Genomic DNA, 24,016 nt, shown 5'->3' with positions numbered 1-24,016 from the left:
CCCACTGTGCCGAACGACGATCCAAGTCAACTTTCTGATGGTTAAACTTCCTTCGGCCTACAATGCAATCCTTGGTCGTTCAAGTTTGTAGACTTTAAAGGCCGTAGTATCAAGCTATCACTTGATGGTGAAGTTTCTAACCAAAAATAGAGTAGACATATCCGACGCAATCTGGCCATGGCTCGTCAGTGTTTTGCTATCAAGCTTCAAGCAGAAGGCTAGCCAGCCAAGCAGAGGCCCAACCTAAACTTCTAATAGGGTTGGATGCTCGAGATGATTTGTCCGAGGAGCACGCCCAGCCATCTGAGGACCTCCTCGAGGTCTCGCTGAGGAAGAGAACCCCAACCAGACAGTGAAGATCGGCTCACACCTGAATAAGGTAACCAAGGCTCAACTAACTGCTTTTTTGCAGGAAAATACGGACCTCTTTGTCTGGTCGGCTACAGACATGCCTGGCATAGGTCCAGAGATGATGTCCCATCACCTGAAGGTGGATCCGACTTGTTGTTCGATAAAGCAGAAGCGAAGCTTCGCTCCGGAGCGTTAGAAAGCCGTATCTGAGGAAGTAGACAAGCTACTCAAGACTGGCTTCATCAGAAAAGTAATGTATCCAGATTGGTTAGCGAATGTAGTCTTGTCAAGAAGGCAAACGAAAAGTGGCGTATGTACATCGACTTCATATTCCTGAACAAAGTCTGTCCCAAGGATAGTTATCCGTTGCCTCGGATCGACCAGCTGGTGGATGCTATTTCTGGACATGAGTTCTTCAGCTTCATAGATGCCTTCGTCGGTTATAACCAGATCCGGATGGTGCCTGAAGATGAGGAGAAAACACCTTTATCACTGACTGTGGATTTTTCTATTACAGAATGATGTCCTTTGGCCTAAAGAACGCAGGGGCTATCTATTAGCGATTAGTGAACAAAATCTTCAAAGACCAACTTGGCTGCAATTTGGAGGCGTATGTGGATGACATGTTGGTCAAGAATCGAGCCGCTCCAGATCATGTTACCGACCTCCAAGAGACCTTCAACACCCTCCGTCGATTTCGGATGAAGTTGAACCCAGCAAAGTGTGCTTTCGAAGTTACCGTTGGTAAATTTTTCGGGTTTATGATCTCGTGAAGAGGCATCGAGGCAAACTCTGAGAAAATTAAGGCAATTCTTGAGATGACATCACCATGAACTATTGAAAGGTACAATGTTTCACTGGTAAGGTTGTTTCGCTCAATCGCTTTATTTTTAGATCGATCGAGAGGTTCTTCCTTTTTTCCAAACCCTCAAGCAGTCAAAAGACTTCCAATGGACTGTCGAGTGTCAAAAGGCATTGGAGGAGTTCAAACAATATCTTAGCTCTCCACCACTGCTCGTGAAACCTCAGCCGGATGAAGAGCTATTGCTGTACCTGTCGTCTCTCCAGTGGTGATTAGTGCAATTCTTGTTCGAGAAGGATGGATTCAGAAGCTCATATATTACACTAGTAAAGTCCTTCATGATGTGGAGATCAGATACTCCAAGCTGGAGAAGCTGATCTTTGTACTGATCGTCACGGTGAGGAAACTTCGGCCTTATTTTCAAGCTCACACCATTGTGCTGCTCATTGATCAGCTAATCAAGGCCGTTCTCCACCATCCAGATACCTCGGGATAGATTGCAAAGTGGGCTCTGGAGTTTTCAAAGTTGGATGTGCAATATCGTCTGAGGCCTTCCATTAAAGTCCAGGTGCTGGCAGACTTCATCTTAGAGTGCACCATCCCGAATGGACAAAGCTCAAAGGCGGAAAAGGTCCAAAAGATGGAGAGAGTTCAAAAGTTGGGGAAAGCTTAAGGAGCGAGAAAGTGGATGTGGAATCTGATCCTAAGGAGCTATAGACGCTGCATGTCGATGGCTCATCAAATGCATCTGGAGCAGGGGTTGGGCTTATCTTAACCGATCCTGAAGGAGATATAGTGGGATATGCTCTGCGCTTCGACTTCTCGACTACCAACAATGAGGCAAAGTATAAAGCTCTGATTGTTGGCCCTCAAAGTTGCAAGAGAAGCAAGGGCTCAACACCTGAAGGTCGTCAGCGACTTCCAACTGGTTGTTGGGTATATCAAGAGTGGATACGAGGCACGAGAGAAGAATATAAAGAAATACCTTCAGAAGGTAAAGGATTTGACCTTAATCTTTTTGAGTTTTGATATTTAGCAGATCTCCAAAGTAGAAAATGCCAAGGCAGATGCGCTGTCGAAGCTTGTGGCTTTACTGCTCGCCGACCTAGAAAAGGAGAACCTACTTCGAGGTGTTAAAGACCTCAAACTTCGAAGAGCCTCTTATTGTCCAGCAAGTTGATGAAGAACTCTGTTGGATCGATCTCTACTTAGATATTTAGGTCAGGCGAGCTGTCTTTTGATCGCAGGGAAGCTTGGAAGATAAGGAAGCAGTTCGCTCGTTATGTTCTGTACGACGATAGGCTGTACAAGCGATCGTTCTTCCTGCCTCTTTTGAAGTATTTACGCCTGTCTAAAGCTGATTATGCGCTACGGGAGGTCCACGAAGTAATCTATGGAAGCCATTTGGGGGTAGATCTCTCTCTTATAAAACTCTTTGATAGGGCTACTACTGGCCTATTATGCAGCAAGATGTAGGCAACTTCATCAGAAAGTACGATCGATGCCAAAGAATTTCCAACATTCAGTATCAGCCGGCAATACTTCTGACCCCCATCAGCGCTCTATGGCCATTTGCTCAATAGGAGATGGATATTCTTTGTCCTTTCCCTCTTGCATCAGGTTAGGCAAAATTTTTTTGGTGGTCATTGACTATTTTACAAAATGGGTCGAAGTCGAGCTTCTGGCCTGTATAACAGAGGCAAGAGTAAAAGATTTCATTTAGAAATCTATTATCTGCCGCTGTAGTCTTCCTAGAGTGCTGATCACAGACAACGGCAGATAATTTAGTGGTGCTCAACTTCGCAAATTCTGCAGAGAACATGGAATAGAGCACCGTTTCACTTCGGTAGGCCACCCACAAGCAAATGGAGAGGTGGAGGTGACCAACAAAACTTTTCTGCAGGGCTTGAAGGTCAGATTAGACCAGATTGTGGGGTCATGGGTAGATGAGCTTCATCATGTGCTGTGGATTTATCGACCACTCAGAGAATCCCAACTGGTGAGACTTCTTTCAATCTACATTTAGGATTGAAACAGTCATACTTATGGAATTTGGGCTCCCATCCCTCGGAGTGGAATATGATGAAGACACCAACTCAATGTGGCTTCGGACTAATCTCGACCTGATCGAAGAAAGCAGGGAGTGCGTGCTGTGAGAATGGCTGCCTATCATCAGAGGGTGGCCAGATACTACAATGCTTGGGTCAAGATCAAGGAGTTTCGAGTTGGCGATCTGGTATTGCAACGAGATGATGTTTCACAGCCCACTGAGCAGGAAAAACTATCATCCAACTGGAAAGATCCTTATCAAGTGGATGAGGTAGTACGTCCTGGGATCTATCGACTAAAGCAACTCAACGGGACTCCACTCCCTAGGCCATGAAATTCGGCCAACCTGCATATGTATCATCAATGATGTTGTAATATCTTGCCCTTATTATATATATGAATTTTCAGGTTCATCAATTTATGTTTGTTCGTAAAATGGCACGAAAAGCTCAAACTCCTATCCTATGAGCTCTACAAAGGTTTCTTTAATCGAAATTGTTCTTACAGAAGTTCTTCTGGTTGGAGCCGAGCTTCCAAAGAATTTTCTAATCAAAGTGTGTTTAATGAACGAAGACTAACCTAAAAAGATCTTCAAAGGGCTAACCAAAAGGAACTCAGTTCGTAATAATCGGCCTTTGATCAGCCTATCACATCAACAAGCAGAACAAAAATGTCGCTCGCGTCAATGAGCAGAGCAAAAATGTCGCTCGCAACAACGTGCGAAGCAAAAATGCTGCTCGTGTCAATGAGCAGAGCTTAGATCGGCACTCTCAAATAATTGCCTCAGATCGACATGCATGAACGATTACCTTTGATCGGCTTAAATCTCAACGACCTTTGATCGGCCCTAATTCAAAATCGGCCCAACTACTGGAGTTTTTTTGTTTGGAACATTCCTACTTCCTACAATCAGAACTAAGTTTATGGTAAAGCTTAATATCTTAATTCAGTTCGCATGCTAAATAAAAGTATGCAATCACAAATAAAAGGCAGAGGATATGAAGAAAAAATAAACTCTATTTCTTCAAAAGTTTTTACAACGACCTCAAAAGATCCAAGTACAAAAGAAAAAAAGATAAAGGCCTATAAGGCAGCATCGGGAGCTGAGGAATCCATCGTGGGTACGTCGGCTGCAGCGGATTCCCAAGTTCATCCAAAAAATTCAGATTTAATTCTAGATACTTGGCAGCAATCCTATCCCGGATCAATTGCTTCCTACCGACGTAGGCATCAGCGGAGAACTCAATCTTCTCATCCTCCACTCCATTGATGCCCGAAAGTTTGCAATAGCCCTTGAGGCTCTCTGCTGCCTTAGCTGCAACTTTACTCTTCTCCAATTGGGCTTTAAGCTCCTTTATTCTCCCTTACAGTTAAGAGTTCTTTTCGACAGCTCCTCTCAGGGCCGCTTCGGCATCTTTAGCCCCTCTTTTAGCGGCATCAGCCCTCATGGAGGCCTCTCCAGCCTCCCTTATAGTCTTGTCTTTGGTGCTTTTGAGCATCTCGACGTCGGCTTGGTGCTTCTTTGCTTCAACCGAAAGATCACGGCAGCTCTCCATATATCCATTTAGATAATGGGTGAGCTATCAAGAGAAATCTTTAACATGCACATGATAAGTGTATGTTTAAAGTAAATAAAACTTTAGAAGCTTCAACTTATCCGGATGAAGCTCTCCACAGCTTTTCTCCCACCTCCCTGCATGGCTCGGCTAGCAACTTGGTTGCATCGACTGAGAGGAGCATCCCAATGAATAGCTCATGCACCAGCTGGTATCCTCTAAAGCCGAAGCCCTGAGCTTCAGTGTAGCTGGCACGACCCCAGAAGTCCCAGCCTCATTAGTTGGCTCGTCTTCCAAGGAGAATGCAATGATAGGAGTCGGTAAGCTCAGAATTGTCTCTTCGGGGATCGGCAGGCTCAAAACTGCCTCCTCAATGGCTCGATTGGTTTGGCTTCTTTGATCTCCATCAAAAGCCGGTGAAGTCGAGCCAGATTGAATCCTCACGACTTTGAAGTCACCGGCACGAGAAGGCTCAGGACCCTCTGGCCTAGGAACTGACAGCATCGAGGGATGCTCGATCTTGATATGGGTGCTTTGTCCATCCGCAAGTTCAGCTGCCCTCTTTCTATGGGCCTTCTTCTCCATCTCTTTCGGCAAATCCAAGTCCATCTCTGCAACTATCTCTGCAACCAAGGCAACCAAATGGTTAGCATAAGGGTAATGTGAAAATTAAAGAACACAGCCCTGAGGTAGGTGACCTATGCACATCTTGAGGAGCGGCTTGGCTGATGCCGGCATTGAACAATGTCTGCACCGACAGAAGCTCCTTTAGCGTCGGGACTTGAAGTTACGCAAGGCCTCCATCCCCTGCCTCTGGCGTTGATCCAACAAAGGTTCTTTTAGCATGATCTCTTGAGGTTCATCTCAGGTGACGAATCTTCAGTCCTCGTGGGACGTTTGAGAGACGAAGAGGAATCACTCCTTCCAGTCATGGACAACGGTAGGAGCATCCTGTATCAACGGGCGGATATTTTTCTTTCTTCATGTCGACACGTACCACTACCCATGTGAATCAGGATGCCTCTTGAGGCTGACGAAAGAAAAGAAGAGTGCGATGCTGGGATCAATCCCAATTAACATGCACGCTATGATAAAACCGCAGATATGCTGTCATGAGCTCGGAACTATCGAATATGGCGACATCTCAAGATATTGAAGGAGAGCTATAAAGAAGGGATGGAGAGGAAGCCTTAGCCCAGCCGAAAGTATTCCTCATAGAGGCTTATCCGATCTGGGGGAGGTCGGCAGACTCGATCATTCGGCCCCAAAATTTTCAGTTGGAATTCTGAAGGGATTTAAAATTGCTTATGAAGCAATACCATATCCCGCTCTGTTAGTTTGGACTGAAATCCCAGTGGGACGAAATCAAAGTCTCCAAGGCCATTCTCCTTACAGGAAGAGTTTTGGAAGTAAAGAAGGGTTCTGAAAGCAAAGGACGAAGGAGGAAGTAAACCTACAGTGAAAGGAAATAGGGACGACTGGGAATCCTAAAAGCCTGCGCTTGGTCATGTTTGAGGTCTTAAATAGACCCAGGGTTCAAATCATCTCCTACTGATGCTTCTTTTCAAAGCATTAATTATTGGTGGCGTGAATCGACAGAGTGTGAACGAATGCTCGACGTGTGGCAACCACTGATGGGATATTACCCGTCGTCGTTATGATAGTTAATGCCAGCGGCAGGCAAATCATATTTTGCACCACTTTTGAAGAGACATGCGAAGACGTGTGATGGTATCTGTCACGTGGAGGCGATTTGAACTCCAATTCTTTTAACACCTGTACAACACATGAATTATATAGCTCGGATTATAGCCAGATTGTGGCTCGAGCCATGCTTTGCTAAGAATGTTGCTCAGATCATGTATTTGCTAAATTATAGCTCAGATCGTATTTTATGATTTGAATTACGGTTGAGTTCTTAGCAATATAGATCAAAACTTGGTCAATATAGCTCAAAATGTGATTTGTACTAATCCATTCAAACACAGTGAATATTATCAATAAAAATGAATTTCATTCATTCGCATCTAAAATTGGCTACATCGTCTAGATTACAAAAAAAGAAAGGAAAATACATCACTGCCCCAAAGCATCGTCAGAGTGACTTGCTCTAGAGCAGCCTTCTTCAGTGCTGGTAGCTTCTTTAGTCTGGACGGCCACATCGACCTTGTTTGCTTCAGTAGAGTAACGAGGCGCTCTCGCAAATTTCTCTGTGCTATCCGCGTCGCGACCTTCAAGCTTTCATCTAAAAGGTTGACTTGTAGAAGCTCGACACTGTCAATAGGGAGATATGCCCGAGCCATTATTTTGCACCTTTCGAAGCCCGTGGAGAATGCCGTCTTGCAAACTCGATTTATGATTTCGGCTCCTCTTTTTTTCAATCGACCTTCCCTTCTTTCAACATTTATAATCAAAAGCTCCTGATCTACGAGTCGGCGCCAGAGGAGATCCTGGCTCTCTCTTTTCTCCATCAGCTTCTTCAAGTGCTTCGCTTCTGGCGAAGCCTCCTGAAGTTCAACAGACGGCCCCGGAGACACCTGGATCCCTTTGGAAGCAGAGCCCTCACCTCTCTGAGGTGTTTTCTCCCTGTAACTTGCTCTTTCTGAGGTCTGGCTCTCTTAGCTAAGCTTCTGGGACTCTTTCGAGGATGAACCTCAAAGGAAGTATAATCTTGGCCTTTTTTCCCTCCAAGTGTCTTCCTCAGGCACGCTACGTCATCATGGGTTCAACGGCAATCTCTTTCAACCTCAGACCTCTGCCTCTCAGGTCTTTGACCTTCTTTTCAGTCTTAGATCTCTGCCACTCGAGATCTTTAATTCTCTTCTTGGCTCTCCTCAGCTCATCGTCTCGACGGTCAATCAACTCTCGAGCTTCTCAGAGAGCCTCTTCAGAGGAGTTGGCTTCTTTAACCAACTCGACGTTAGCCAATCTCTCTTGCTCCAAGAGATACTTCAGTAAGTCTATTTTCTCCCTCATTGCTGTAAGCTCCAGCACTGACGCATCAGAGGTGGAGCCAACGAAAGTGGCTAGATAATGCCATCCTGTATACATTTACACGAAGCCGTTAGATGATACAAGTTGGAGAAGACTTAAAGAAAAAATTCGAAAATCCCCTACCTGGGCGAGAGATCTTGAGGCACCTTTCATCTGTTGCTGAGTCCCTTGTTTATCCAAGTACTGCCTCTCAACAGAAGAGAGGAAGTCTCTCAGAAACTTCACTGCGGATGGAGCAGAAGTCGTCGGTTGCGAAGGTCCCGGTCAAGTGACTGCTAAGGGAGGGCACTAGATTGGAAGCGTCTGCTCCGAAGACTCCCCGGCCTCCATCGTTATCATCGGAACTTCCTTAGGATGGCTGTGTGTCCGCCACTGGCGTCTTCTCCATCGGTCTCTCCTTTTCAGAACCTCCTCTAGTAGAGTTTTTCCCATAGCTTCCAATGGAGAAGCTATGGGCTCGGCGATCAAAAGAGGATCCTCATCCCTCACGATCGCGACAGTTAATCCAGCGGTCGGAATCTGACATCGCCACCACTGGGACTGGAGGGCCAATGGACGGAACTTTGGCTTGCTTCTTCTGGCCAATACCAGTTCAAGCTTTCTTAAGTGCTCTGGATTCATCTTGTCTTCGAGAGTTGCAATGAAAATTTGGAGCGAAAAAGCCTTGCAGTCATCTTCTCTGTACACCCGAAGGGCAAACTTAAAAGAGGGCAAAGGTGAAGACAAAAAGCCACCTCTAGGAAAATTAAATTCTCAAAAAAACTGCCAGCTATATGGTCCCATCAGTCACATCATGCACAGCATACTTCCGCCTGTCAAGCTGATGTCATCAACTTTAAATGCTGGGGGCATATATGAAAGCACGAGAGCACGCATCCTCGATCCGAGGTACGACTTTTGAGGTACTCCTTTCGTCTGATTCTTAAATTCAGGAGTAGAAGAGTAGTGTTACGGTGATACCGTGGGTACCTCGGATCTGTGTGTTATCAAAGCATACCTCAGGCCGCCGAGCTATCGCTATGGCTGCTGACCTAAGCACAAAGCTGAGGTATGCGGAGCCGAGCTATCTATATCCTGTCCACTACGTGGCCTGTTCAGCACATAAGCTGCCTCCATTATCTCGACCAACGAGTCTCCTGACACATGCAGCAGCTGTCCACCCTTAAGTGTATAAGTTTGGAGGTAACCACCTCCCCTAATTTCACGGGAGCGATTAAGGGATAAAATGTTCACCCGCAATGGCATATTTAACGTCCTGCAATCTCAGAATTGCACAATTTCACAGCTGTTCGATGATATTCTATATAAACAACCAAATCCCGAGGACCAAGATAAGCAATCCCTCTCAGAGAATCCGTTGTTGCTCCTTTGTTCTCTGATTTCTGACTTGAGCGTCGGAGGGCTTCGTCGGAGCGAAGCCTCCAGCTTGGATTTGTTTTGCAGGTGCTCCAGCATCCCTACACAAGGCTCAATCACCCGCCTTTCGACCTCCACAAGAACGAGCAACAACAGTATTATTGCATGCATGCATTATCACTGTTAGTTGATTGATTATTTTTCATTATCATTTTCTTATTCTTTGCTAAGATATTAATTCCATGATGTTATAAATTTTAGTAGGTCTATTTGTTTAAACACCCGCTTCGATGCTTGTACTTAAACTTTGGAATATTAGCCCATAAAAAGTTTATGTTTGCAAAGACAATTTACAGCACGAACCTTACATAACTTTTTGGCTTATTAGTTTTTGAAGAAAGTACTTTATGTATGAAAGGGATGATGATTTAAACTTGTAAGTGTAAAGTCTACAGTCATTTTTATAATAACAGTAAAATTCTGAAAGCAGCATAACTTTTTCTCAAGGAACAGATGAGAAATCCTCGCCATCTGGTTGGAGGCTAGTCTGGATCCATCACTGAATATTCTCCCCTATAAAGGAAGTACAGTGAAAGATGAAGATATCCTAGCAACTGAATTATGTGTCAAGAACTCAAGATAAATGGCATGATTACATTTCTGCCTGTAAATTTTGTTCTTAAATTACCGACCTTGTTGTGCATGTTGACGGTATTTTATCCTTATAGATCCCTACAGTCCTAGATAATTCTAAAATTCTTTAGTCTCATTTGCTGTTTTGGAGAAACACCAACTTCTTACACTACTGCATACTTTGTAGGTGGAAGTAGTGAAATCCCTCAATGATGCAGAAGGACCTCAGTGGAAGCATTCCCTCTTTGGAAATCCAAGTGACCCTGAAACTTTCAGGTTTGTTAGCAGCCCCAATTTAAGCAGCTCTCTGTTATTTTTCAGTAAGTAGGAAGAACTGTCAAACTCAATATTTTTTGTAATTTATATAACTAGAATTATCCTTCTCTTAAAAGAATAAATTCATTAAATTCTAATATGATTTGTAGAAACAGTATGACCACATTCCATCTATACTGACTGTTCCTTTTCTTCTTTTTTTTTTTTTTTTTTGTTCTATTCTTTGTTGTCCTAATGGACCACTTGTGTTTTTGATGGATGTTGTATTAGATTCTCAGGCCACATAGGGCTGAAAACCTATGTTGTCTTCTAATACCTGTGGATTCACATGTAACCTATAAATATATCAATCAGTTATGACTTCTATGCTTCTTGTTCTGTTAACTAAGAAAGTGTGTAAGCAAATATGGTGAATTCCACTTTTGATGTTTTGTCTTTAACACTAAGCCATAAGCTTCATCTATATGGGATTGCTTTATGGATCGGATGCGACAAACAAAAGTTTGTGAACAATTTATGAACAACTTTTAACCTGATGTCAACCCATTGTAAACGAGTGCCAAAGCCATGGCCAGGGCATTTTGGAGGACAAAGGAGGCTGCCATGAAACATGGAAGACCAGTTAGAGGATAAGAACACCTATAATATTGATATGTTTGCATGTATGCAATCACAAAGAAATCCTCAAGGATTTTCTAGACTAGGAAAGAGTCTAGATAGAGGAAAAAGCAAAGGGTTTGATATGGAAACTGTGTCCATATCTGGGGTGCAAATTATAAGGAAAAAGGCCAGTTTGGTACACACTCCTGAGCATCATTGCATTGTTCAGTGTTTAAATCGAATGATGATTATATATATAATTTTGAGAGTTCTTCTGATTTGATTTCTGTCGAGTTTTTCTCACTACTGATATTAGTTAGTAGGCATGTCAAAGTAACGGCAATATTGATTGAGAGACTATGGTCACGTCCCTTGATCAAATCCCTTTTTTACTGTAATTTCCTTGACTGCTTTACAGGAGAAGATGTGTGGTTGCTGAAACTCTTGCTGAAAAGCATTTTGACCTGGCTTTCCAAGTGATTTATGAGTTTAACCTTCCAGGTACTGATATAATTGTTATCATCTATTATTGTGCTTATATTGGTTTAGATCTTTATTTCCCCTTATCAGGTTGATAGATAGAATTGTTGGTTCTGATTTCTTTGATTTATTGATTTATCAATCTTTCCCGCATGTTAGAATTAGTATATATGCTGATTAATTGAATGCACATTGTCCATTTTTCAGCTGTTCATATTTATGCTGCGTAGCAGCATCCCTGGCAGATAGAAAGAAGGGTGGTCAGTTAACAGAGTTCTTGAAGAATATAAAAGGCACAATAGATGATGATGATTGGGACCAGGTAAAAATTTCAGTATGCTGACTCTGTGGAAGTGAAAGTTTGTTGAATTCAGTTATCTGCCACATAATCTAACAAATCCCAAGAAACTAATAAATGTTGGTGAATTAGGGAATAGGTCTTGTTGCCCAGTGGATATGTTTCTGCACCTTTACCTTACCTAGAATATTCGGGCTGTCGCCTTTCCTGTACGGTTTATTCCTGTTCCACAGTTCAATTTGTTTCTTGTCAGACTGTACAGGAAACGTGATGGATTCTTCCCCCCCTTTTCTGTACTTGCTCTTGTCTATGGGCAGAAAATTGCCACGACCCTAAGCAGCAACCATATCTTGAAGTTCATCTTTAGCAGGAGCAGGTAAATAGAATTGACAGAACTAGTGGGAACAGATGGTAATATTTGATGCTTTCCAGCTTCACCATCTGGAAAATGGACTTTTGATGGCCGAACTAATTAGGAAGCCTTAGAATTTTTTTGAAAAATTTCTGCAGAAGCACTTATCATGAAACTCATTGCTGCTAATGTTGTTCGTGCTATCAAAGTTTTTAAGTGTACTTCATGCATTAATAAATCATCCATTTCCTATTTCAATGTCAATGCAATGGTGAGCCTTCCTATGGGCAAAGCTCAACAAAATGACTTATATTGTTGGCTGGTGGTAAGTGGCTTGAAGAATTTCATTCTTGCCCCTTTGTCAATGCAATTATGAGCCTTTGGGCAAAGCTCAAGAAAATTAGTTATCGTTGGCTGATGTTAAGTGGCCAGAAGAATTTCTTTCTTGGAATGCATGGAGAATAAATTCCCCTTTTCGTTTCTTACTATGTGTCTTGTTGGGTCCATGAAATTTTATTTTCATTCTCTGAATATTATGTATATAAAAATTTCCTTGATAAATAGATCCTAAAATAGATAATAAATTTGGATAGAGCATTCATCTGTGACAATCTGATAATATAACCTGGATGTGCTTCATGTAGATCTGTCCCAGAACATATACAGTACATTTTATTCAGAGAATTTTGACATTATGTCATGTTTTGACGCTGATCACATTTGTTACTTACTATGTTATTTTGAATTTTCAATAGGTGTTAGGTGCTGCCATCAATGTATATGCAAATAAACACAAAGAAAGGCCTGATCGTCTTATTGACATGTTAGTCAGCAGCCACAGGTATGAGTTGGTTACGACTTATGTATGTCTGAAACTATTTGTCATTGTTGTAATCTCAGTCATGTAGTTGCAGTACTTATTTCTACGTTAGAAATGAAAACTAACAAGGGATCTGGTATCGGAAGTCAACATGATCTGTATTGTCTTGTAAGGACTTGTAGACACTGTTCACAAAAGCATAGAATTGCATCTTTTTTCTTGCAAGAATGGAAGTGCAATAAGTTAAAAATGGAACAATCTGATGCAATTTTTGATGCAGTGGTAAATCATGTGCAAAACATAACAAATGACATAGCAAATAAAAGAAGTACAACAGTTTTGAAATTTGAACTCTAAATTTGAGATTCTTGGATATGATTAACTGTCAAAATTTCAAGAGAGTTTAAGTATATGAAGTGGACTGCAGTTCATTGAATCACAAACAGCTTTCATAGTGATAATCCAGAATTCTAATCATTTTAAGATGTCTTGAATGGCACCCAATTATTATGCCTTCAGAAGATTGTAGAAGCTTGAAAAAAAGAATATTCAATAGTTGTGAACCAAGGATTAAGGAATGATGGTGAGGGGTTTGAGACTTGTTCAGGCTTGAATTTGAGCTCCATGTCAGGCCTTGTTTTGGCTCGGGCTTGGGCCCGGCGTGAGCCGAGCCAATGATATACTCGAGCCCGGCTTAAAAAACAAATGGGCTCTATATTTTAGCCCGAACCTGGCCTAAAATCTTTGGGGCCATCCCGTGGCCCAACCCAAAGTCTGCCTGGCTCAATGGGCCTCAGGCTAGCCCAAGGCCATTTCCCTCCTTACTCAATGGTTATTATCTAGGTTTCATTCAAACCATTTTATAGGGCTCGGCAAGAGCTTCAATATTTTGATATGAAGTATAATGCAACATACAAGAAAAAACATATTTCCCCTTTTCAGACGAATCAATCTTCCCAAGCAGTCTTTTTCTTCTTGGGCATGTTGACCCTCTATATACAATTGCATTAGTGTATGTGTATTCAAGATTTCTCTAGAGAAAACTGAGATACAAGAGTTAATTGCTAATAGAAGCGGGGCAAACACATAGAAGTCATTTGCCCCTGCCCACCACCCACCCCTCCCCCAATCACACCATGCTGTCTCCATTCCCATCTCTCTATCTACCATTATACGTACATACATATACACCTTAATACTGGAGTACCCCAACATCTTCTAATCAAAATTCACTTTTTCACTCTCCCTTGTAAGAAGAGGACAAAAGTAAAGGCTAGAATTGCAATGCAGTTGTATGGTCTTCTATAACCTGCCTCTAAACACGTTGTTATCTCCTAGCTTGCAATTGGACATGCTTGTATATTAGCATATTCTAAAACATGTTTGACAGTGATAATGTCTTGAAAGCTTCAAGTAAGAAATATTTGTCTTGAGCATAAAGGTATAGCTTGATATATGTCTTTACAGTTCTATCTAGGAACTCTATGGTTGTTTATGATGTCATTTCTATCTCAATAGGAAAGTCTTGGCCTGCGTGGTCTGTGGTCGTCTAAAGAGTGCTTTCCAGATAGCATCCCGAAGTGGAAGTGTGGCTGATGTTCAATATGTGGCACATCAGGTTGGTGTATCTATGACAATAATTTATGCTATTAAAATTTAGATCATAGTCATGTTTATTTTTCAAAGCTTTTACCTATTATAACTTGAAAATTTGATCTATGAATTTCGTATCTATGACAATAATTTATGCTATTAAAATTCATATTGTAGTCATGTTTATTTTTCAAAGCTTTACCTATTGTAACTTGAAAAATTGATCAATGACTTTTCATGCTACTATAGTATTCAGCAACTAAGTTGAAAAGCAAAAGTAATAATTCAAGAGTGTTTTGGTATCACTTGGAAGCTAGAAATAACGTGCTTCAAGAAAGGGAAAAATTAAAAGCAAGTGAGTATTGCTGTTTCATCCGAAAACAAAGAAACTGAACACACGATAACTATATATGTTGACAGAGATATGAGCTCTGCTATCTGCCATATGCCTATACCATCTACAGCCTTTTTCATTATAAAACTTACGTAGAGAAAATGATATTTTCTGTGAAAATAGTTCTGGTTCATTTTGAAATTTGTGAAATTCTCTATTCTTCAAAAATACTAGAAACCTCTAAGCTGCTGTATATTATGATACACATTGCTGCCATCAAATGAATAAATTGATCTCTCGATAGTCACTCTGTTCATGATGTAGTGTTTCTTAGAAGTGATCTATATCATGTCCTACTGCATCAGTTTTTCGCATGGCAAACCCCATTTTCTTGCAATTTTAAAGGATAATATTACTGCCTCCGTTCTTCAAAATATTCCAGCATATCTTTCTTACAATGATGATCGGGACTGACTACGTTTTGCATCCCTCATACTCACCCTAATTTTTATGCCTTTTCCACTAATCTTACAGGCTTTGCATGCAAATGCACTACCTGTCCTGGACATGTGCAAGCAATGGTTGGCTCAGTACATGTAATTTGCTTACTTTTGTAAAGATACAAGGGACAGAAAAATAAAATGTTGCAGATAAATTATATATGTATATATTGGTTGTAAAGAGATAGCGTCTGCAATAAAATGGTTCCTTTATGATGAGAATATTGTCTTGTTTCTCAATTCCAGTTTCTCCACAGATTCCCTATGCCATGCTGATGTCCGGTAGTCATCCAAAGCTTGCCACCAGGACTGACTAAATGCTACGTCAGCAAGCAGTTATTGGCAACCTTAACTAGGGTGAAATCAAATCGATACTAATATATCTATATCTATATTTATTTTATTTAATTAATATAAATACAAATATAAATTTTAGTCAAATATAAAAAATTTATATTCATATTTATTTTAAATGGATATGAATACAAGTCAGAGATCTAACAACTAAATTTCATAACCATTAAATTAAAGATATTATTGAGTGGATGGTAAATCAAATTAATAACATGTTAATATTATAAATCTCTAAAAAGTTGATGAGTGTTATATAAAATTAAATAAGATTACGGATAAAATCAGATATTCAAATACGGATTGGATAGTTATCTATTCATATCTATTTTTTTTTTTGACAGATACGCATATCGATACAGATTTTAGTTGATTTTTTTAATTTCTATTCATATTTAGATAGGTGTAAATATAAAAAAGATTCAGACAGATATTATTCGATTTATTTTCACCCTTAACCTTAGTTGATAGATCAATTATCTGGTTTCCACAACCTATATTAATGGAATGGTAATGAAATGGGCCCATGTCACAAGATGATCTTGCTGGTGGATGGCCTGCATGACCACACGTGAGTGCTCGAGAAGGGAGAATTCGGAGCGGGAGATGAAAAGCATGGAGGGGATGCAATGGAGCTGCTTGTCTAGGTGATCCAGCGGTTCATGGTGCCCTTGTTGCAATGCCCAGGGTTCCAGAACTTCTGCCTTGGGGTGCGGAGGAGGAACACCTGCACATGAAAGATGAACCTCGGGGACTTGGGCGACGGGTTTTCTGCAGAAGCTGGTCCTTGCGCTGCTGAATTAGAAGATGATAGCTGAGATGGAGGAGATTTTGGTGCAGAGAGAGGAGGACGAGCATTGGGAAACATTGATACAATGGAGAGCTCCTTCATCCTCCGATGGAGGAGGAGCTGTTCCCGGGGTGGTGGGGACGGTGGGGTAAAAGAGCATCGTTGTATTTTACTGGAATGGCAGCAGCAGATGGTAAGGAGAGGTATTGGCCTTTTCTACTCTTCGCTCTTTCTTCTCTTCGGTCTTTCTTAAGGAATCGAGTTCAGATGATTAGGGCTGATTTAAGGCTGCTCTAACACAATCCTTGCATTGGTTAAGATAGGAAATGGAAATGTTTCCCAGACCGAGATAACCAACACGGTTGACATGCCAATCAATTTTGATTGCTCCTGGTAAATGGACTTAAGATTTAATGCATCAAAATGTGCTCTAGAAATAGTCCAAGAACATGCTACCAAGCTGACAAAAGAGTTGCCAATAAAAATAGGGACATCTAATAATTAGAACAACATTAGCTGGTTAAAAATAATACAGTTGTGGGAGCCAATAGAGGTTGAAGACCATATATGGGTAGCAACAAAGGACTAGTCTAGTAGTCTTGGAACCTACCGACCTGTGGACAGGTTTGGAAGCCTTCAGCACAGGAATCCATCACGAAATCTGCAACCAAATTGGATTCCAAATTTTCCTGACGTGACTTGTTGATCTTAACTCTTCCGTGAAAAAGATTGCCCAAGTGAAGCACATACTGGTGTGTTGCGCATTAATATGTACCACATTGGTAAGATTCATACCTGAACCAAGCTTGAGATGGACAGTCGTCTAATATGGACAGCACTGTGTTCCATTTAATTAACAAGGTGACTTAACGTAGGAACCAGTTCTTCATTATCATCCACAGACCACTCTCTCCATGTGTTCCTATAAGTTTTCTTGAGGAAGAAAGGCTTACCTGATCGATTGAAGCATCAGAAAGAACAAAGTGAGTAAATGTACATCTCCAGTGACGATCATGCAGCTTTAAATGTTCACAGACGTGCCCTGGAAAATCATCTGTTCTTAGAACTTTGACAGACAATAAAATCATCCTTAAATCTGTTTATTCAGAGCGTGGTGAAAAATACAAAGACTCGTCAGCCCCGAATACATAAAACATAGAAATTCAAATTACATCAGTAATGCTCTAGCATACAATAATATTATTTGCAAGCAAGCCCCCAGCCTCTTCTATTCTTGTTGCAAATTTCATACAGAGCATTCAGGTATATAGTCTATACTCCTCAACTTGTGCTGCCAAACGATGAAGCTATAAAAGAAAACCAATAGATCAGAAGTTTGAGATCCATAAATCAGTTGAAGACACATATAAATGACTGAATGTGATAACAAATGCCCCACAAATTCCACATTATTTGTCTGCAGATAAAGCAGTTTAAGGTAGATCTCTACCAGTAATACAATGGAGCTTGAAATAATGACTTCCTACAGGAATACAACTATAGTTTTCTAAAAACTGCAGTTCAGTCAAATACAGAGGATTCATGAGAAAATTTTTATAAAAAATGGAAAAGAAAGACTGCTAGCAATATGCCACATATGCATGACACTAACTTCAAAGAAAGATATGTATTCATATTAACAAAAATACCAGAGTCACCAAGGAACATTTGTTTGTCGATATCTGTTATTAATGGCCCAATCAGAACTCCTAGTAAAACCAGAAGCAAGTTCTGAAGATGGTAAAGTCATTAATACAACCATAAAGGTGAGCTGAAGTAAATACTGATGCTCACTAAGCAAATTGTACTAAAATCTGTAAAGAGCTATATCGGGCATTACTTGACAGATTAAAAGGGCTGCAAATGAACCAAGTGAATCATGAACAGTTTGGGTTTGGGAAGATTATAGGCTTGTCTAATCAGTAAATAAGTGGTGCTGAAATCCGCTTTTAGGCTTCACTTATAAAAAAGTGAAGATCAAAAATTAGCCAGGTTGTACAAATGATTGTAAGGTTGGGCTCAGCTTGAGACTTGGCTTGTTTATGGAACTTACCAAACCAAGCACGAATACCAATGGCTGAACCCAGCTCTCACTCAAGCTGAGCCTAACCAGTTGCTCGATTATGACCAAAACAAGCTCAGACAACCCAAAACTCTTATGATGGATTTTCCAAAGGCTCGTTCTTTTGAGGATGAAAAACTTACTCAGGAATCTGTATTATTCTAGATAAATATTTCCTAGACAACATTTAAATGGCAAAATAACTTTTCCATGTTCTTTTATGTATTGGAAAATGGCTCAGGAATCTATTATCTATGTTCTTTTGCATTACTAGTTTTTTGCATTACTAGTTTTTTGGATAAGTTGCTAAGATCTATTCATATTTTTCATAATATTCTTTACTATATAAATATTATTATATATAATAATATAGTATAACATATTATATTATTATTATATATTATATGATATTATAATATTATAATATTTTATATTGTATATCATATACTATTATATATAATAATATATCATATTATTATAATATTACTATCATATATTATATTATTATTAGTATAATCTATTATTATATTATAATTATATAGTATATTATACTATATTATAATAATATATTATATAAATATTCTTACACATTATATTATATATTATTATATTGTCATACTATACTATAATACAGTATATTATATTATAATATATGTTATATAAATATTATTATATATAACAATATAGTATAACATATTATATTATAATATATTATATTATTATATTAAATTTAATATATTATATTATTATTATTATAAGGTTAAGGGTGCATGAGGAATAAAATAACAAGATTATTTTTTTCGGTTGCTGAGAAAATGACTTACCCACCTCCTAGGTGAGCAACACTTTCTCTTCATTTTATGCGTACATGTTGTCTATGAAAAAATAATTTACTTACTTAGAGAAGTATGAGAATATGGATAAGTTGGTCAATGAGAAAGTTGACCAACTTTTTCCTTATATTTACCCACAAAAAAATAGGCTCTTAATGTCACAAAGTTATTTCTTTATAAACATTATCATGGCCTAATGGAACTGTGTATTTTACATGTTCTTGGAAGTTTTGCATATGATACATGGACTACTTTGGAAACCATACTGATTCTGGACCTCTACTTCTTTTGTCTATGAATTTCTATTTTCTCTTACATTCCTATCATAATTTTTAAAATTTTTCGAAGCACTGTACATTCTCCCGGACAAATTGCTGAATTATGCGATCATTTATTGCCACCATATTCATAGATTCCAACTTCAGCATTCTGTTGGCAACAAATAAGCACGCTACAATCAGAAAGAAATATCACATAAGGTTTCAGAAAAGATATTTTTCACATATGCAATTTATTTGGTTGAGAACATTCATACACGTGTAGCAATTCTTAATGTCTGATAGAATGAGACCATGGCTTATATGTAAAAGATAATTTTTAAAAAAAAAGATGTGAAAGCAAAATTGTCAAACTATAACCAGAAATTGCATCAACTGCATCACATAACATTTTTTATCAATCATCCCATAATGGAAAATATGGGCAATGCATGCTACCAGTGAAACTTTGCAGGTTCAATGCCAAAAGAACTGCAGAATATAGTCAATATTTATTGTCCAACAAGTTTTTGTAGTAGGATGACTTGAAGAAATGTGAATTTAATCTTCCTTGACCACATAAAACATATCTCAAATCTAGAATGAAGACTACTAGCAACTGTGTAAGTGATTCGTTAAAAGCCTTCCAGCTTTAATTTACAGAGAATAAATTGGGCAACCAAATCAGTCTCATCCTCTTACCAAAAAAAAAAAAAAATCAGTCTCGTCCACCCAGCATGCTAAAAATGCCTTTGACATCAATCTAGAGAAGACTCAATGCTAAACTTATCATGTAATTCTTTGGCCAATACCACTCTATTCTGCCAACTAAATCAATACATAAAGGCACCTCCAATAATTTTTAAACAGTTAGACATCCAAATATTGTAAAAAATTCTCAGAATTCTATTCTTATTTGATCACTACCAACCTCTGACCTGACCAACAAAAGAAAGAAAAGAAGAGCAAACAAAATATCTACACTTATGTATCCAATTAAGAAGCAGCAGTATGACACCAAGGAAAGGCATCACCAACAAGCACAGTAAAGGGCACTTCAGAACTCATATTGTAGTTTTAGTCGGAAGAGATGACAATCAATTTTGAGCTTCCCTGAATTTACCCCTCATCAAAAGTAAATTTCCAGATGTCAAAACTAATTCCAATAGATAACTTTATGATGTCTATTAATTTTATATTTTCAACTACCTGGGTTGTATTTACACAAGGAGGCATCATTATAAATAGTCAAAAGAACGGTTATTCACTGCAGTAATGCCTGAAATTCTTGCTTTTTTAATCCAATTTAGGCCTGAACAGACATAAAGAACCATCTATTTAACAAATAATAGAAGGTTATCACATTAAGTGATAGAAATTAAATCTTGACAGAGCTTCAACCCAAATATATCTTGGAATCATAGCACTGGGTCAGTTAAAGGCTGGAAACAAAGATGAAGAATAGTGGCACTTCATTGAGCTTCATTAGACTTGTGAATTTTGTAGGAAGAGAAACCAACTCTCTAGAAAAGGGTCCCTCCCTTCCCAGTTCAAAGGCGAGGTTAGTTAACTTCTCCATGAAAGAACCCCATTAACTTTAAAAACGGCCATGATGCAAGATACAGAATTCGAATCAACATGGAACTCCACATAAGAAGGCACATAAACCATTTGTAAGCACCATCCCTATAACTCCAGGACTCCATCAACTTGTCCTAAAACTAAAATGTGACTTTTAGATCAAAATGGATTTCTGAGTTGCTCTTAAGTCTTAATACAATTCCATGGCTAGTATCAACCTCCCTAATAGAAGTGCAGAGTAGCTCAAACACCTGACTAAAAAGGGCCCTGCCAAGAACAAAAATGAGACATACAAGAACTGTAATCAGCAGATAAAATGAACACAGAGCCAGTCTGAGAGCTTGGAAATAGTTTGACTCAAACTCCATAGACAAGGAGTCCTTGACAGATATATGTCTCAGAACTTGCCCTTGAACTTCTGACCCCTTGGGGACAAACTGACATAAAGAATTCCTCTATTGGCAAGAACATGGAGAAGAGTCTATTAAAATATGGAAGAGTCAGGATCCAACAAACATATCCACCTTCAACTCTGCTCCATTTGCTTTACTGCTGTGATGTCAAATAACATTCCTAATATCTCTCCCAAACATATTGTTTATACCAACAAACAAACAGAAACTGAAGGGAAAACATCCATACCTAGTAAATGAAGAGCCTGATATTGGATGTATTATGAATTTAGATCATAAAAGTGAAGAATGGCTAAGGAAAGCAACCATCTAGGGTTTCATTCCATTGATTAATACATCTTCAATTTTCAACAAATGGATTACTGATAGAGAATTAAAATTTTAAAAAAAGAATTGGAACTAATAATTGACACCAGAGCAAGCTAAGCTGAAGCATTCTTACCTCACCCGCTCAAGTTCTCAGCAGAAACATCAATCTCATCATCCCCATCCTCATCATCTTCACTCCTCTCCTCTTCCTCATCCTCCCCCTCTTCCTCCCTTATTTTTGCAATCTCTGCCTGTGCCCTCTCCAAAATCTGCCTCTTATGCACCTCCAAATCCCTCTGGAACTCCTTCCTCATTCTCTCTAGCTCCGCCATTTGCTGCCGCTTGCTGTTCTCCATCTTCTCATATATCTCCCCAAACTTTTGAATGGAATCAGCCAGCATTCTGAACGAAGAATCCGAGCTCCTCACTGAAACCTTCTCCCTAGTCGGCGGAAGCCCATCAGATTCATCATCATCTTCCTCGTCCACCGCATCCTCCGACCCCGTGTCCCCTGGGCTGTCCCTCATCTCATCGTTACCATTCGAGCGGTCCAGATACACACTGGAGCTCGCAAAGACGTACTCCCCGGCATCAACCCCGCATGGCAGTCTCGGAGGTTGCTGCTGCCGAGCCCCCGCCGCCGGCGGTGACGGCGACGACATCAGTTCATCCATTTTCTTGAAATAAACCCACTTGCTGCTAGCACTCGCATGCTCCGCCATCCTCACCTTCTCTTTCTTGTACTTCTTCTTTAGGGTATCGAGCCGGTTCCGGCACTGGGCGTCCGATCGCGTGGTCCTAGAGGACTGCGAGACCTTCTTGGCGACCTCGGTCCACTCGTCGGACCGGAGGCTCTTGCGGCCGTTCTGGACGTAGCGATCGCCCCAGGCGTCTAGGAGCACAAAAGTCGCGTCCTCCGACCAATCGGCGGGGGAGCTTTTTGCAGGAATCTTGCCCGCTGGTGGCGCGGCCGCCGGCCGGGGCACACGGGGGGCGAATTCGAACCCTAGGGCAAACCTGTCCAGCCTCCTCCGCTTCCCGCGGCTCTCCGACGAATCCTCGTCGTCGTCGTCGTCGTCGTCGTCGTCCCGGATCTGGCGATATCTTCCGCCGTCGTCTTGGTCCTCCTCCTCGTCGTCGTCTTCGTCCCCGGCTTCATCTATGTCGTTCTGCTCGTCTTCGTCGTCCTCGTCGGCATAGCGACGGCCGATGGGCCGAGGGAAGGAAGAGTTCTGGGGGGCGGAGATCTTGGATTGATGGGAGGAGGAGGAGGAGGAGAACGGGCGGCGGCGAATCGAAGGGTAGGGATGATTGGGGGGATACCTCGCGTCGTCCTGGCTGTCGTCCATGTCTCCCTCTGGCGAGCAAGAGGAAAGAAGGAAACTTTAGTTAATCCTAGCGTTCGGTGGGAGATGCCTAGTTAAATTGGGCTTGTGAGGTTTCATTTTGTGGCGGTCGGCGGTCCGGTGGGCGGGTGGGTGTGGGGGAAAGAGATGATGAGATGACGATTGACGACGGGTGGCGAGGAAGAGGACTGACTCGTCCCCGTGACTCGGTCTGGGGACCGTGCGGCTGGCACATTGGTTAGGTCGCACCCGGTTTCCCACCCCAGCCGTGATTGGCGGTGAGGCATGTCGACGGCGAACTCCAGGTGCATTTAATATGGGACTGGTTACAATTGAGGCTTTCCGGTTGAGGGCTATTTTGAGGCTTCGGGTGATACGATTTTCAGATTTTATACGGGACAAACATACGATTTTCAAGTTTCAAATACATGATTTGTGGATACACCTTTTCTTCATTTTCCTCATCGAGTGAACTGACTTGTACCAAAAAAAAATGAAGATATTATAACCTGCACCATGCGCATAATGTGATGGTACACTATGCCACTCCACAATTCGGTCTTATAATGATACATCTAGGTAAATGCTTCACGAACAAAATCATAAAGATAAATAATTAGATTGATTTGATGCATTACCATATCTATATGATGTAGAATATATATTTTTTTAAATCGATTATGATGCCATCCGAAGGCGGATGCAGGATTTTGTGTAAGGAGAGACGAACTTAGATGTAAGAAATTCAACAGAAAATATATTATTAATTAAAATAATTAATTTTTGATGAAAATTCGATAGCATAACTATAATAATTTGACCTAAAATCTAATCTATGGAACATAAATAAAAATATTTTAAAAAATATATATAAATAATATATACCATTAACATCTATATGTCTGGTCGCAAAAGTGTTATGCATTACTGATATATCATTAATGCTCCATAAAATTTATAATATTTATAAAATAAAATCTATTAACCCATCATTCTATTTCTCAAAGCTAGCATCCTAAACTGTACTTAATATACTTTCATAAGATCAAAGTCATCAATAATGCTATCTGTAGAAAAATC

General features: G+C 40.3%; 2 protein-coding genes across 6 annotated transcripts in view; one reads left to right on the top strand and one right to left on the bottom strand.

Annotated features, from left to right (window-relative positions):
• LOC105047733 (uncharacterized) overlaps positions 1–15,216 on the top strand; it is a 54,100-nt gene extending 38,884 nt beyond the window's left edge. The window contains exons 31-36 of one of the 2 annotated variants that reach the window (XR_012141962.1): positions 9,929–10,017; positions 11,036–11,118; positions 11,305–11,419; positions 12,503–12,588; positions 14,086–14,185; positions 15,029–15,216. Coding sequence is in view for 1 of the 2 variants with exons in the window: in XM_073258836.1 (XP_073114937.1) it covers positions 9,929–10,017; positions 11,036–11,160; positions 11,328–11,419; positions 12,503–12,588; positions 14,086–14,185; positions 15,029–15,094 (558 nt within the window). In the remaining variant the exon portion in view is untranslated. Of the gene's footprint in view, positions 1–9,928; positions 10,018–11,035; positions 11,161–11,304; positions 11,420–12,502; positions 12,589–14,085; positions 14,186–15,028 lie in introns of both variants that reach the window. The other variant, XM_073258836.1, reaches the window with a different exon arrangement.
• A 1,391-nt stretch (positions 15,217–16,607) lies between these two features.
• On the bottom strand, positions 16,608–23,193 carry LOC105047734 (uncharacterized). 4 transcript variants are annotated; one of them, XR_012141961.1, is made up of 3 exons: positions 21,724–23,193; positions 19,383–19,481; positions 17,179–17,444 (listed from the first exon to the last, which is right to left on the bottom strand). XR_012141961.1 is itself a non-coding variant. In XM_073258835.1 (2 exons), the coding sequence occupies exon 1, from the start codon at positions 22,937–22,939 to the stop codon at positions 21,725–21,727; it is 1,215 nt and encodes a 404-aa protein (XP_073114936.1). In that variant the 5' UTR covers positions 22,940–23,193; the 3' UTR covers positions 16,608–17,177; position 21,724. The 4 variants fall into 4 exon arrangements, 2 of the variants coding, with proteins under 2 accessions (XP_073114936.1, XP_010925093.2); XR_012141960.1 differs by having other exon boundaries at positions 19,383–19,459; positions 21,724–23,191; XM_073258835.1 differs by lacking the exons at positions 17,179–17,444; positions 19,383–19,481 and adding an exon at positions 16,608–17,177.
• Positions 23,194–24,016: the final 823 nt, after the last annotated feature.

Source organism: Elaeis guineensis, chromosome 6, assembly GCF_000442705.2.
Source record: "Elaeis guineensis isolate ETL-2024a chromosome 6, EG11, whole genome shotgun sequence".
Classification (NCBI taxonomy): Eukaryota; Viridiplantae; Streptophyta; class Magnoliopsida; order Arecales; family Arecaceae; genus Elaeis; species Elaeis guineensis.
This window is presented reverse-complemented; position numbering and strand designations above follow the sequence as displayed.